The sequence below is a fragment of the Haplochromis burtoni genome, unplaced genomic scaffold (assembly GCF_018398535.1).
Source record: "Haplochromis burtoni strain Fernald_Lab_line unplaced genomic scaffold, NCSU_Asbu1 Contig_20, whole genome shotgun sequence".
In the NCBI taxonomy this organism is placed as follows: Eukaryota; Metazoa; Chordata; class Actinopteri; order Cichliformes; family Cichlidae; genus Haplochromis; species Haplochromis burtoni.
In genome coordinates, this window is record NW_024582381.1 from 138,764 (window position 1) to 150,856 (window position 12,093).

General features: G+C 46.9%; 1 protein-coding gene across 3 annotated transcripts in view; it reads right to left on the minus strand.

Annotated features, from left to right (window-relative positions):
- Positions 1 to 78: 78 nt before the first annotated feature.
- LOC102288610 (minichromosome maintenance complex component 3 associated protein) overlaps positions 79 to 12,093 on the minus strand; it is a 13,060-nt gene continuing 1,045 nt past the window's right edge. For 2 of the 3 annotated variants that reach the window (XM_005939840.3, XM_014339220.2), the window contains exons 2-29: positions 10,896 to 12,090; positions 10,497 to 10,744; positions 10,245 to 10,326; positions 9,986 to 10,142; positions 9,698 to 9,894; positions 9,467 to 9,606; positions 8,456 to 8,653; positions 8,042 to 8,310; positions 7,773 to 7,935; positions 6,874 to 7,031; positions 6,500 to 6,723; positions 6,137 to 6,360; positions 5,797 to 5,897; positions 5,559 to 5,690; positions 5,251 to 5,364; positions 4,618 to 4,770; positions 4,315 to 4,512; positions 4,156 to 4,224; positions 3,939 to 4,073; positions 3,703 to 3,856; positions 3,148 to 3,412; positions 2,964 to 3,061; positions 2,466 to 2,856; positions 2,103 to 2,369; positions 1,739 to 1,868; positions 1,315 to 1,500; positions 612 to 762; positions 80 to 534 (exon numbers count right to left, since the gene is read on the minus strand). In XM_005939840.3, coding sequence (XP_005939902.1) covers positions 373 to 534; positions 612 to 762; positions 1,315 to 1,500; positions 1,739 to 1,868; positions 2,103 to 2,369; positions 2,466 to 2,856; positions 2,964 to 3,061; positions 3,148 to 3,412; positions 3,703 to 3,856; positions 3,939 to 4,073; positions 4,156 to 4,224; positions 4,315 to 4,512; positions 4,618 to 4,770; positions 5,251 to 5,364; positions 5,559 to 5,690; positions 5,797 to 5,897; positions 6,137 to 6,360; positions 6,500 to 6,723; positions 6,874 to 7,031; positions 7,773 to 7,935; positions 8,042 to 8,310; positions 8,456 to 8,653; positions 9,467 to 9,606; positions 9,698 to 9,894; positions 9,986 to 10,142; positions 10,245 to 10,326; positions 10,497 to 10,744; positions 10,896 to 12,090 — 5,961 coding nt within the window. In that variant the 3' untranslated portion in view covers positions 80 to 372. Of the gene's footprint in view, positions 535 to 611; positions 763 to 1,314; positions 1,501 to 1,738; positions 1,869 to 2,102; positions 2,370 to 2,465; positions 2,857 to 2,963; positions 3,062 to 3,147; positions 3,413 to 3,702; positions 3,857 to 3,938; positions 4,074 to 4,155; positions 4,225 to 4,314; positions 4,513 to 4,617; positions 4,771 to 5,250; positions 5,365 to 5,558; positions 5,691 to 5,796; positions 5,898 to 6,136; positions 6,361 to 6,499; positions 6,724 to 6,873; positions 7,032 to 7,772; positions 7,936 to 8,041; positions 8,311 to 8,455; positions 8,654 to 9,466; positions 9,607 to 9,697; positions 9,895 to 9,985; positions 10,143 to 10,244; positions 10,327 to 10,496; positions 10,745 to 10,895; positions 12,091 to 12,093 lie in introns of all 3 variants that reach the window. The other variant, XM_005939838.3, reaches the window with a different exon arrangement.

Here is a 12,093-nt window from a genome sequence, read left to right on the forward strand (position 1 = left end):
GATAAACATACACATGTGGCTCACAGCTGGACAGTGATAAAGCAATGATAACAATGACAAACGGTTTTACAAGAAAAATATTCCACTTTTATTCAACAATTATATATTCAATAATAATGTGGGATTAAAGGAGTTCAATCCCCAGCGTTTAATGTGCTAGTTACACAGAGACACTCTTAATAAACAACAATAAATCCGGAGTCAGTGTTACAAAGTTAATCCAGTGCTAAAAATATACAACAACAACAACAACAAAAAAACCCCACACTCCTATTTGTAGTCCGTGAACCCGACCACACTGAGATGAAAAGGTGATGATCATGTCACAGACAGGTATGTAGATGCAAACACTTCTGTTTGCTTCAAGTGCTGTCAGTCATCGACGATGCTCAGCATGCCGCTCAGCTTTAGCCTGCAGGCCAGTTCTTCCTCTTGGCTTGCCAAAATCTGGCGTTCCAGCTCCTTCAGTCGCCACGTCAAAGATTCGGGAGCAGTCTTACGCCGGGTCACTTTTTCCAAAGGATCATCAGGCTCCTGGAAAGATAAAAGATTTTCTTTACCTGTAGCAGCTTAAACAGCGAACCTATTTCAGTGTCGGGAAACAGTCGTACCTGTGTGAAAGATGCCTCTCGAGTCCTGGCTGTGGGGGTGTGCCTTATGGTGGTGGGCATGGACAGAAGGGTGGAGGATGGGAGGAAGAGCGGGGTGGTCAATTGCTCCAAAGGGTCGCCATCCACCCAGCACTGAAGCTGCTCCATGCTCCTGCAGAAAGGCAGAGAGGGTGTGTTTACTGTCGGACTCCCCAGTCAATCAAACTTCAATTTAAAAATCACAATTTTGACTTGTGATGATTATGAGTTCATTCTGATTACAATGCTCTTGTTTCTTTCTTTCAGGCCCAAACTCAGTTGCTCTCAAGTTTAGCTCCACTAGAGATGGCTAAAAACAATCTTCAGTCAACAAGAACCTTTTGAACCTGCGCAAGGGTTTCAGGGACTTCTTAATTAATATTGAATCAAAAATGAAACGAACACAGCAGAAAATGAATCAGGGTGTAATGGTTTGCTCCTGGATACCCAGCAGATGAAAAATTGCTCATAGGGGACAGAAAAGAAGTGGAAAATTCTCATTATACTAAAAATTGTGATGATTTTGCAAACTGCCATGAGGTTCACTGAGGTTCACTTGAGCTGGTGGGTGTGGGATGGCCTTATAGTCATAAAAATCTTGTCTGGGGCTAAAACTCCCTACCTGTGTGAGCCCCACCACCCTAATCCATGACCATCACATTTAAAAGCAGTGATGTAGGTGTACCTCTTGCTTTCAGCTTTCTCCTCCTCTAAGCTCTGCAGGACTTTGTGAGCCAGCAGCTCCGGTGGCGTGGGCGTGTGGGTGATGTCCAGCGGGGCTGACGTAGCCTCGACGGGCTCCACCAGACTGTGGAACAACCTCTGCCTGAGGGTCGCCGTGGTGGGTGTGGCATAAGCAGCTGCACTCACCCTGAGGAGGGAGAAAACCGGAGGAATTAGGAACAAAGGAAGAGCAAAGGAGGCGCTCCAAGGATGCCACCATGACGCCAGCTTTAGAGCATTTAAGTAGGACTGTTTTTGGAGAGTCTGAGTTTTTGCTTCATGCACTGCACAATAGTGTTGCACATTCAGGTGTTGTCAGATTAAAAGAAAGATGCGCATGTCTCAGAGGCAGTGACAGCCTGTGGGGTTTTCCTGGGCCTCCTTACCCCTCCTTCTCTTGCTGCTTCTCTCTGTGAGTTTGCCTCATGGCCTCCGTCCACTCCTCGGGCGGCTGGAAGCCCTTCAGTGAGTATTTGGGGAAATAAACCAGGATCTCTCCATCCTCTGTCACAGCATCTTAAAACAAACAATAAATAGGAATTATGGGTCAAAAACATCAATAGCAAAGTGGAAAATAGGCATTTTTTTTAAGATGATCTTCCACAGAAAATTAGACCAAACTGACAAAGACTAAAACTTAAGACATTGTCTTTACATTTTTATTGTATTTGGCAACTTTATTAAGTGCTCTATATGGTTTTAGTTAGTCTCAAATTTAGTTTTAATTAATTACAGCAGCATGGCCCTCACCTTGGCAGACAGGTGGTTTAGGTATCTGCCAGTCCTTCAGCTTGTGGTCAATGCAGATCACCAGCACGTCATCCCAAGGAATCAAACTTAAGTCCACACATACATCGTCTTCTCCAGCGTATCCGGGGGTTCGGGTGCGCCGACTCATTAACTTGACTCTTTCCAGAAGGTTTTCGAGTCGAGACATGAGGAGGGGTTGATTGCGACGTGAGACCGGGATCTTAGCAGCGTAGCGAAAGATGGAGGAGCACAGCTCAGACCACGAGTCTAAAGAGAGAAATAAGATGATTAAATATATAAAATAGGATTATTAACCTCTGAATATCTTTGTGGAAGATAAATCTCTTTCTGTGTGAAACTGACCTGTTGTGGACAGCTGCTCCCACTCTGGCAGCTGCAGGCTGAGGATGATTTCCCGCAGCCAGGCCAGGTGCTGGTAGGAGTTCCAGGCCAGATGAGGCACAAAATCCCTCATGTCAGGCAGACAGAATTCGCCCGGAGGCCATGAGAGCCCGCAGAGCTCCTGAGATGCCACTTTATCAGCAACGTGAGTCAGGACTGCGTTGTAAAGCTGAACGACAGGAGCTGGATCCTGGGATGGAAGATGTGCGGTAGCTCGCTCCAACCGGTGGGAGTAAACTCTGGGACTGAATTCATGACTTAAGGTGGACTCAATGAGCTCCACTAGGGTCTTACAGGTTAGACTGAAAGGTGGCAGAGTACGGAGAGCCAGCCAGCGCACAGCCTGGTTTATCTGAAGACAAACAACAGGACAGGACGGAGAGAAGATGGAGAAGGTCAGTAAAGAAAAAAAGCAAGACCAAAAAAAACCTCCATGATGGCAAAGGAGCAAATGCGTACCTGTTTGGATCCCTGCAGATCATTAGTGGTCTCTGGTATGAAGAAGAACGTATACTCCGATATCAGGCCGTCCGTCACCAGTGTGTGCAGCTTCAGAGCTAGAAGAGATGAAGCTTTTTTAAAAACACTCATTTACCAACTACTACAGAAATCTCTTCGTGCTGTCTTCACTACCATTTCTCACCTTCAACAAGTTTCTGTGCATCAGCAGCGCCCCCGTCTAGCCCTGGCACCAGGATGACGAGTGGCAGTGGGCAGTGCCAGGCGCTGGCTTGCTGTAGCTGTTTGAGCTGAAGCAAGGCGGACAACAGCGGGACGTCCTGCTCGTCCTGATCAGGCTCCACGGTGGGCAGGGCGGGCAGCAGCATGATGAGGGCGCTCGTCCCCTGGAGCTCACAACTCTCCTCCATTTTTGACAGGCCGTCTTCGTTTAGCGGACCTCGAGACACCTGCGGGGTGGGGAAAGAAATATTAAAATATAATTCCTAACCGTTTTTTTTTTCTGATCATTAACGGACTTCTGGTACTTTTAATCTCAGCAAAACATGATTTATGTCCCTGAAAAAGCTGCTTCTTCTTTACCCTTTAAGCCTATTCTAGTTATTTTTCTTCACACAAGCCTTTCAGCTTCAGCCTTAAAACATTTAACCTAACGTGAAGCTCCTGTCTATTGTGATTCTAGCACAGCTCTGCTCTGAATAATCATATTTCTATTTCTGCATGCCCCGCGTGATCTGACCTTGATGCTAATGTGGACTTTGTGAGTGCGCTGTCCGCTCTCCTGCAGCGTGTTGGTGACAGTCAGTGTCTGCAGGGTGCCCTCTGGCTGCTCCTCCCTGCCCTCTGACTCCTTATGCCCACCGAGCTTCACCTCCAGCCAGTCAGAGAGGATCCTGAAATCATAACAGACAGGACACAATCAGTGAAATGTTCATAGAAAACCGGGCCTAGAATATCTTTTGGGCATTAGAGCACCTGTCTGCCAGGCTGGCAACGCTCTCATGGTTGCTGGGTAAAAGAACGACGGCCTTCCAGAAGATTCGCTCGGGTGCGTTGGGGATGCTTTCCGTCACCAGCGCCGGGAGGTCGAGAGGCGCCCAAACTGTTTCGCTGAGGGCGACGCCAGAAACAGGTCAAAATGACACTTTGTGACACGGACTGCTGACTGAACAAACACAGGAACAGGACTTACTCAAGCAGCTGCTGAAAGTAGTAGTGAACTCTCATCTGGTGGATTGCTCCTCGTTTCATATCGTACAACCTGGACAGACAGAAAACATGTTACAGCAAAGGAACTGTGCTCATCGTCCAACACTGACAGGAGACAGGAGAGGACAGGAGATACACACACCTGGTGCTGGAGAGCGCCAACATGCCAGCATTTCCCAGGTTGACCAAACCACGAGCCAGATCTGCTATGGAGGGCTGAGCAGGGGCGCTGGGAGCTAGAGCTTTCAGTTTAAAGCGAGGGTCAACGCAGCAAGGGGCTGCAGGAAAGCCTCGCATCTGTCGCTTCAGCTGACGGCGAACAGCCACCACGTCACGCCACCTGGTAGATGAGGAAGAAGAATATTTAAAAACTGCAGAAAGACGTTTCTGGGATTCTTGGTGCCGTTTTGTTTTGCTCGTGTGCCTTCATTATCCATGTTTTTACCTTTTGATGTACTTGTGGATACGCTGCAGCTCTGCTTCAAGCAGGTTTTCAACCAACACAGCGATGTCTGCATTCAGAGTCTCCTCAACTAGACTCACACACACCTGCTCTGTGCATTTAGCCACCCGCTCTGCTTTCTCATTCAATGCCTCTCTGAAAAACAATTTTTTTAAGTTAATGTCTGCCACTCGAAGAGCTCCAACGTCACGACATTCCTCTTTTTGTTTTGCATGTCCACTCGTCCTCATCCTCTGTCACATGCATACTGTTAAGTTAGTGGATGCTCATAATAAATATGAAACAAGTCTTAAATAATGAGGTTGGTGTGCGTGTGTAAGTAATTCTTCAAACATTCAGTGTCGGGCTGGTTTTTCTATTCTGCACAATCTGCAACAGAAGCCCCGCCCACCTCCTTTGTGGGTCAGCCAATCAGAAGACAGTTGGCTTAAAAGGCAGGAGCTAAAAGAGCTTGTCTGAGACATAGGATGAACTGAAAATTGTGCCAAAGCCCAAAAAAGACAAATAAGGATTATTTTGAACCGTGTATCGTGGAAAGCGACTGTATTCAGGTCAAAAATTAACATAACAGATTTTGCTTAGTTACACATTTGGTCAGATCTGTTTAAGTCTTACTGGATCTCAGATGCGGCGGTCTCCTTTATGGTCTCATCTAGCACTTCGTGCATCACCTCTGTGCAGAGAGAGAAGCTGAACTGAGTTAGGAAAGCCTCGTGCTCCTGACGCCTCCTGATACAGACAGAAAAGGAAAAACAAACCAGGGTTAGTCGTGGCAAAAACAGCCCAAAATATTTAAGACAGAGTCACAATTGCGGCTTAGGAAAACACGAGTCTGTTGTTAGAGTAGAAGATATTTTGCCCTTTTCCTAACTGAACCCAGGGCGGTGATAAGCCTGTTATAAACCAGCTGCTGGCAGACCAACCTGGCTTCTTCAAGCTTGCGTTTTTCTTCAGCGATGCGCTCATGCTCCAGCTTGATCTCGGCGGCAGACACCTCCTGTAGCATCTGCCTCAGGATCTCGCTCACCATCATCTCCACCTGCACGCTGCTCTCCCTGCACAAAACAAAAATAAACAAAAAAACCCAGCCAGTTATTAGTCATGTTAACCGGAGGACTTCCTCCCACACACTGCAATCACAGGTTTTCATGATAAGCTTACTTGAGCGCTGCTGAAGCGTAGCTGGCGCCGGCCTCAGCCATCTCCCTCACTGCTGTATCAACCACCTCTTCTACCACACCATCCAGCTCAGCCATGATGTCCTGCAGCGAGCGACAGAAAAAATGTTTTAATGAGTTCTTATCATCTTTTAAGAGAAGGAAGGAAAATATTAATTCTTTATCTTTACTGTTAAAGGTACACCAAGTGATTTTAAGTGAGCAATCCTTAATTTAATTGCAAAAATATCCACATTACTTATAAAAACACAGTTACAAGAGAACGTCCTGTACTGAAAATGAGAATTGGTAATGTCTATGAAGAGCTGGGAACTCTTCCCCACCTCATCACTGAACACCAGCTGAGGTTTGGGTGGAGGTGACGGGGGTCTGACAGGCTGGAATAGCAGCTGGGGCTCAGCTGGGTGGGTCGAGAGCTCTCCCGTCTCATCTATAATAGCTGCAGCTGGCCCAAAGGCAGCGGGAACATCGGGAGCTTTGACTGGTACGACCTGAGACAGCAGCTCGCCACTGGGTGGCGCCTTCAGCTCCATTCTGTCACCAACAACTGAAACGGCAAAACAGGCATCAAAGAATTCACTTCCTCGCCTCCTGAATGTGATCAAATGATCATTCTTAGTTGAGTTTTACAGAAATAGAATAACCTAACGTGCGTGCAACAACTGGAGAAAATAAAACATGTTAACCTTTAAACTGGGATGGCGTGGCCTCGATCAAGCCTCCTTCTCCTCTGTATTTGTTCTGGGAGTCAAAGCTGCAGACGGGGGTGTGCTGGGGAGGGTTCGGGAGGGGCCCTCCGTTTACCACCTCCCCAATCAAGACCGTTCTCTTAGCGAGAATCACCTCAGACTTCTTCTGGGATAGCGGCAGCTCTGGCTCCTGATAGGCTATTCGACTCAGCTCGACCATGCTGCAGACAAAACGTAAAACACAAAAACGAGATTAAATCAAAGGCTATTTAAGGTGGTCTTGCCGATGCAATAAGTCTGCAATACGACCTTAGAAACACAGCATTCCACTGAAAGGAGCTGAGAGAGAAACCAGTGGCATGGACGCTCACCCGTCGTTGACGTTGAGGCCGTACTGCTGGACGAAGTCAGTCGCTTCTGCAGGGGTGCGGAACATCAGCATCCGCACGACGTCATTAACAGGAAACAAAGTTGAGCGGGGACCCACAGTGTGAGCCATGTTCAGGGTCTTCAGCGCCTTAGCTCTGACCTGCACACAGACATGAAGTTTAGGAGTTTTCAACACCCGCACAAAAAACTGTATTATTTTAATGAGCACCAAATCTTTTTCCAACACATCAATATTTGTTCTGACCTTTTCAACCAACAAAAAACTAAAATATTGTCCCTTTAATTAATATCCTGCCAGATCTAAATTAATCTCCATGCTGAAGTTAAGCATCATATTTTTTTAAGGATTGTTTAAGACATAAGCTACAGCTGCTAACAACCATTATGCCATCATACAGTTCCAGGAATAATAATTACATTGACAGGAAGTTGGTTAACTGGGATTTGGTGGTCGTCAGCTGGTTGACGTGCGCTCCAGATACAGCACGAGCTTACAACACAAGTGTAAGCATTATAACAACCTGCTGCCATCCTGTTACTGCAATCCTCTGTTTTAACCTTCTCTCACTCATTTAAAAAAAAGTCATTAAAAAGTCCATCAGGCTTGATGACTACAGTATATCAGGAAATAAAAATATTATCTGGTATGGCACATTCATTTTGTGCTGAATAAAAGATCAAATAATTAAATTGTTTCCTGGCACAGTGCAGGAGATGAATAACAACACAAACAAAATAAAATAATAATAAGAGCAACAAAGATTTAATCAGCAAATTTAGGTTGTGATCCAAAAGTGTCACAATTGAAGCATCCCTGAAAAAAGTGCGTAAACAAACTCATTGAGAAAGATTCAGACATGGTTTCCAGGCTGTTTCTGACCTGGTTGAAGTATCTGTGCAGGAGGCAGCTGGCGAGGTACGAGGCTCCTTTCACCAGCTTGAAGAAGCGAACAAAGTTGTTGCTGTTGACGGCAGCAAACGCCTGCACCGCAAACTTCACCTCGACGGAGTTTCGCACCTCATCGTGAAACTGCTGCACCTCACTGCGTGGAGATTAAGGGTCAGGTGTGAGATGCAGCTACAAATTACAGAGGAAATGCTCGCTGGAGCACCGAATGGGTATATTCTGTATATGTTTCTGTGACTGACCGCAGGATGTCCCCATCGTTGAGCTTCAGCAGAACGCTGTACTGACGGAACTCCGGCTCACGGGGGCAGAAGATGTGACGTGTAGCCAGGTCCTGGTACATTTCTTTCAGGCTCTGCAGGCACTTGGTCATGTTCTCGTTGTTTATCTTGGGGTCGAACGTTGACATGTGCTCCTCGCAGAGGTGGTGGGCACAGTGCACGTGGAAGCGGGTGCACTTTTCAATCAGTGACACCGTTTGTGGGCAGCAGAGGTGCTGCTGGATGATGTCCTGTGAGTGAGAGATGGAGACGAGGATCAGTCTCTCCAGAGCAATGACTAAATCACACCAATCACCCACCTAAACCTCCAGAAACAAAACAGGTTTTTTGAAGTTGTAATTAAGTATAGCTGGAGCAGCTCATCTGAAGCACTACCTTGCGGATGCCGCGGGTTCTGTTCCAGACAAAGTCGTACCAGTCCCGGTAGTTGTCGTGGCCCAGATCCATGATCTGCGTCACCAGATAGTCCATAGTCATGCTGAGCACCGGCAAAGGACGCAACTCGTGGGGCAGGGGCTCCTCCTGGTCGGCTGATGAGCGGCTGTACTCCTTGATGGCGGCTTCGTGATCCACCTGGTCAGAAACGGAAGGAGAAAAAATTGTTTACAGCAAGAAGAATCTAATTTCCTTGCATGACCAGGTTACAGCCTGCTACAAAAAACACTGACAACCATTTCATCCATCTATCCATCAGCGTTTGAGTCACAGGGCAGCAGTCTAAGCAGAGAAGCCAAAACTTCCCTCACCACAGCCACCTCTTTAATCTCATCGGAAGGGGACAAAACGTCATTCCCAAGCCAGCCAAGAGGTAAAACCTTTCCAGTGAGTCCTGGGTCTCACTGGAAAGGTTTTCATTCTGCACTACCCATTGAGGTAATGTTAACATCACCTCACTGGGTGAAAAGTGAAAATATGACAGTACTTTAATTACATGTAAGAAGACATTTAAAAGTATCTCAGGCGGTTCATCATCAGTTCTGTAATCGACAGTTCACTATATTTGAAAGATTTTAGCAAATTTTTGTTTAAATTAAAAGAAAAGTTTTAAACATTTAGTTGTTTGACTGTCGGGCATCATACGAGGCTTTCTTTGGCCCACAAACTTAAGTGAGTTGGACATTTCTAGTCTGCAGTGTCTCTCCAGTGTATACATATTTTTTATTATTTATCACTAAGCCTAAACAGATATTTACACATTCATTATTTATGAATAGCAGATATGTTTACAATGTTGTGCACCCAAACGTCCAATTAGTGCAATCAGATGAAGTGAATAAAGCGTTTAAATCTAAATGTGCTCCAGAGAATCTTCTGAATACTAAACATGGAGTTCTAGGTCAAATTTAATATTTTAAATAATATTAATATTGATATTAAAGACATTACCGTCTCTGTGCTTGGAATGACTTCGAATGCGCTGAGCTGGTTCCGAGTTTCTCTCATGTACCTCTCCTTCTCAGGACACATGTCAGGACACGTCCCCACAAATACCTTGGAAAGGTGGAGGTCTGTCCGCTTTGGCCGGCCTGTAAAGACATCAGCACTAAATGTCTCACACCTTTTTAATTTATTTTTTGTAGCTCTGTTAATAATGGCTGATGTGAGAGGTGGCTTTGCCTTGACGCAGGATCTTGTCTCTCTGCTCGAGGAGGCGGTATTTGTCCTCTGCGGTCTCAGCCACCTGCCCGATGAGGGGGAGGAGAGAGGATGGGACCGGGCGCTCGGAGCTCTGGCTCTGGCTGGTGCTGCTCTCTTTTTGAGGTTCAGTGTCAAACTGTAGAGCCTTTACGGGGGAAGGTTTCTTCACTGGGGAGCTGACACATGTGAGAGAGCCATGATGTTGTGGAAACTTTTCATACTACATGACAGCTTTATTGGTGAAGTAAAAATTAGGTGCTGTGTTACCTGCGGCTGAAGGTCACCGTGCTGCTGAGTGTGGGAGGTCTCAGGGTGGGTCTCCGGAGTGGTGAAGAAGAACCCGCTTTTGACTCCATGTCCTCCTGGCCTTCTCCTTCTGACGTCTCCTTTCCAGTTCCAGGTCTACCCGCTTTCTCCCCTGGACCTGCTCCATAACATTACACATTAATACAGAAGAACCATCACTCTGTGTTAGAGGATATTTTTGCCAAAATAAACTAGCTTTTAAAGAAATGTTTGCATTTACTCTGCTTCTTTCTCTGCCACAGGAGGAGAAGCTCTTTTCCTTGCAGGATTTTGCCTTTTTTCTTTGCTTTTGCCGCTGATGCCTGGAAGAGATGATGGGAAAAGACAAAAAAAAATCTACATTACACTCTATAAAGTAGAATAGGAAACTCCAAAATACTTGCAATAAAAGAGTAGAAGCTTGAGAGAGAAAAGTTAAACTGAATGCCAGTCCTCTAACTTAGGATGGTGAGGGTACAAAGAGGTGACTCACGTGGTCATTGAAGTACACTATGGTGAGGTTCTTGGCGGGCCGGCAGATAATCTTGTGAACTTTCCCAAACCGAGCAAAGTGCTTCTCGATCGTGTCTCTTCTGTTGAGTGATGAAGGGACGTTCCTGCACATGAGTGAGGTGCAGTCGGTGGGAGACATGCCGCTCAGGCTGTCCATGCTCTCAGTGCGTGAGCCACGTTTATTTGGGGTCGTGGTTGCGACCTTTGATTCTGAAGGTTTTGCTGAATCTGTAGAGAAAAATCACTACAGTCATTGTAAGCACTGACGAGTAAACTGGTCTTCAATTGTTTAGAAGTACTTTGCATGATGAAGGATTTTTGTCATGACCCTTCGAACATTTATTACTAATGCATAGTATATATGACTTTTATGTCTCACCTGATTCTTCGGCTTTATCCTGCACATCTTTGGTCAGTGTCTGGGCAGCAGGTGGAGTTACAAAGAGGTCACCACTCTGAATTTGGACATCCTCCCTCTCCGGTTCGTTTGCAGCCTCCCGCCTCACTGGTTTAGCACCATCCTTACGAAGACTGCTCAATGCTCGGCTGATTAATCCTCTTGGTGGGCCATGCGACCTCATCAGCGGCCTCTTTGGGGGATGTCTCGGTGACTCTGCTTCAGGTGGAACATCCTCCTCAGGGACAGCTGTTTTCTCAAGGCCGGTGCTGGAGATTGGTGGATCGTCTTTCCGCTTGGTGCCTTTGCCAAGCCGTGCAAATATGTTGATGTCCCCTTGGGCAGTATGGACTTTAACATCTGTACTAGCCTCTTCTTTGGTTTTGGTTTCACTAAAAGCTGAGGGCTGACCAAAAGTTGTTCCTCCAAAAAGCTGCGATGCCTGAGGCTGGAGGGTTTTGGGTGTAAAGCTGAAAGACGACGGGGTGGTGGGCTCTGTGGTGGCAGCCTTAGTGCTGGAGCTGGTGAGTGTGGCTGGTTGGGAGAAGGTGAACTGAAGAGTGGTAGCTGGACCACTACTGCTGTCAGTTGTTAGTGGGTTACTTTGAGAGGAGATAGAGGGGGCTGAGGCTGGTTCAGAGAAGCTGAAACCTAAAGACCCAGGCTTAGGCAACAGAGAAAAACCAGCCGTGGTGGTGGTGCTGGAGGTTGTCTGGGACCCACCAAAAGCTGAGTTGGACAGTGAAGTGGTTGGGGGGTTGGTTGGCTCGGGACTGGCACTAAAGATGGGTTTGAAAAGTGCCTCATTGGCTGGCCTGAAACTAAATTCAGATGGTGCGAAGCTCCTGCTCTGACCTGGCCCAAGCAGACTGGCGTTGGTGGTGGCAGTGGTGGATGATGATGATGGCTGTCCAAACCCGAGAGGCTGAGGCTGACTCACTGTGGGTCTCAGTGGGCTCCCAAACCCAGAGGGCTGCTGGCCGATTGCTGGTGGCTGTTTGCCAAATCCCGAAGCCTGCCCAAAAGCAGGCGTTTGCCCAAACATTGAACTCTGACCAGGCCCTCCAGTCTGTCCAAAAGCCGGTGTTGTGCCACCCCCAAAACCCGTGCTGCTTACTCCTGATGACGGCTGTCCAAACGCTGAAGCCTGGGCAGATGGCTGTCCAAACGCTGAAGCCTG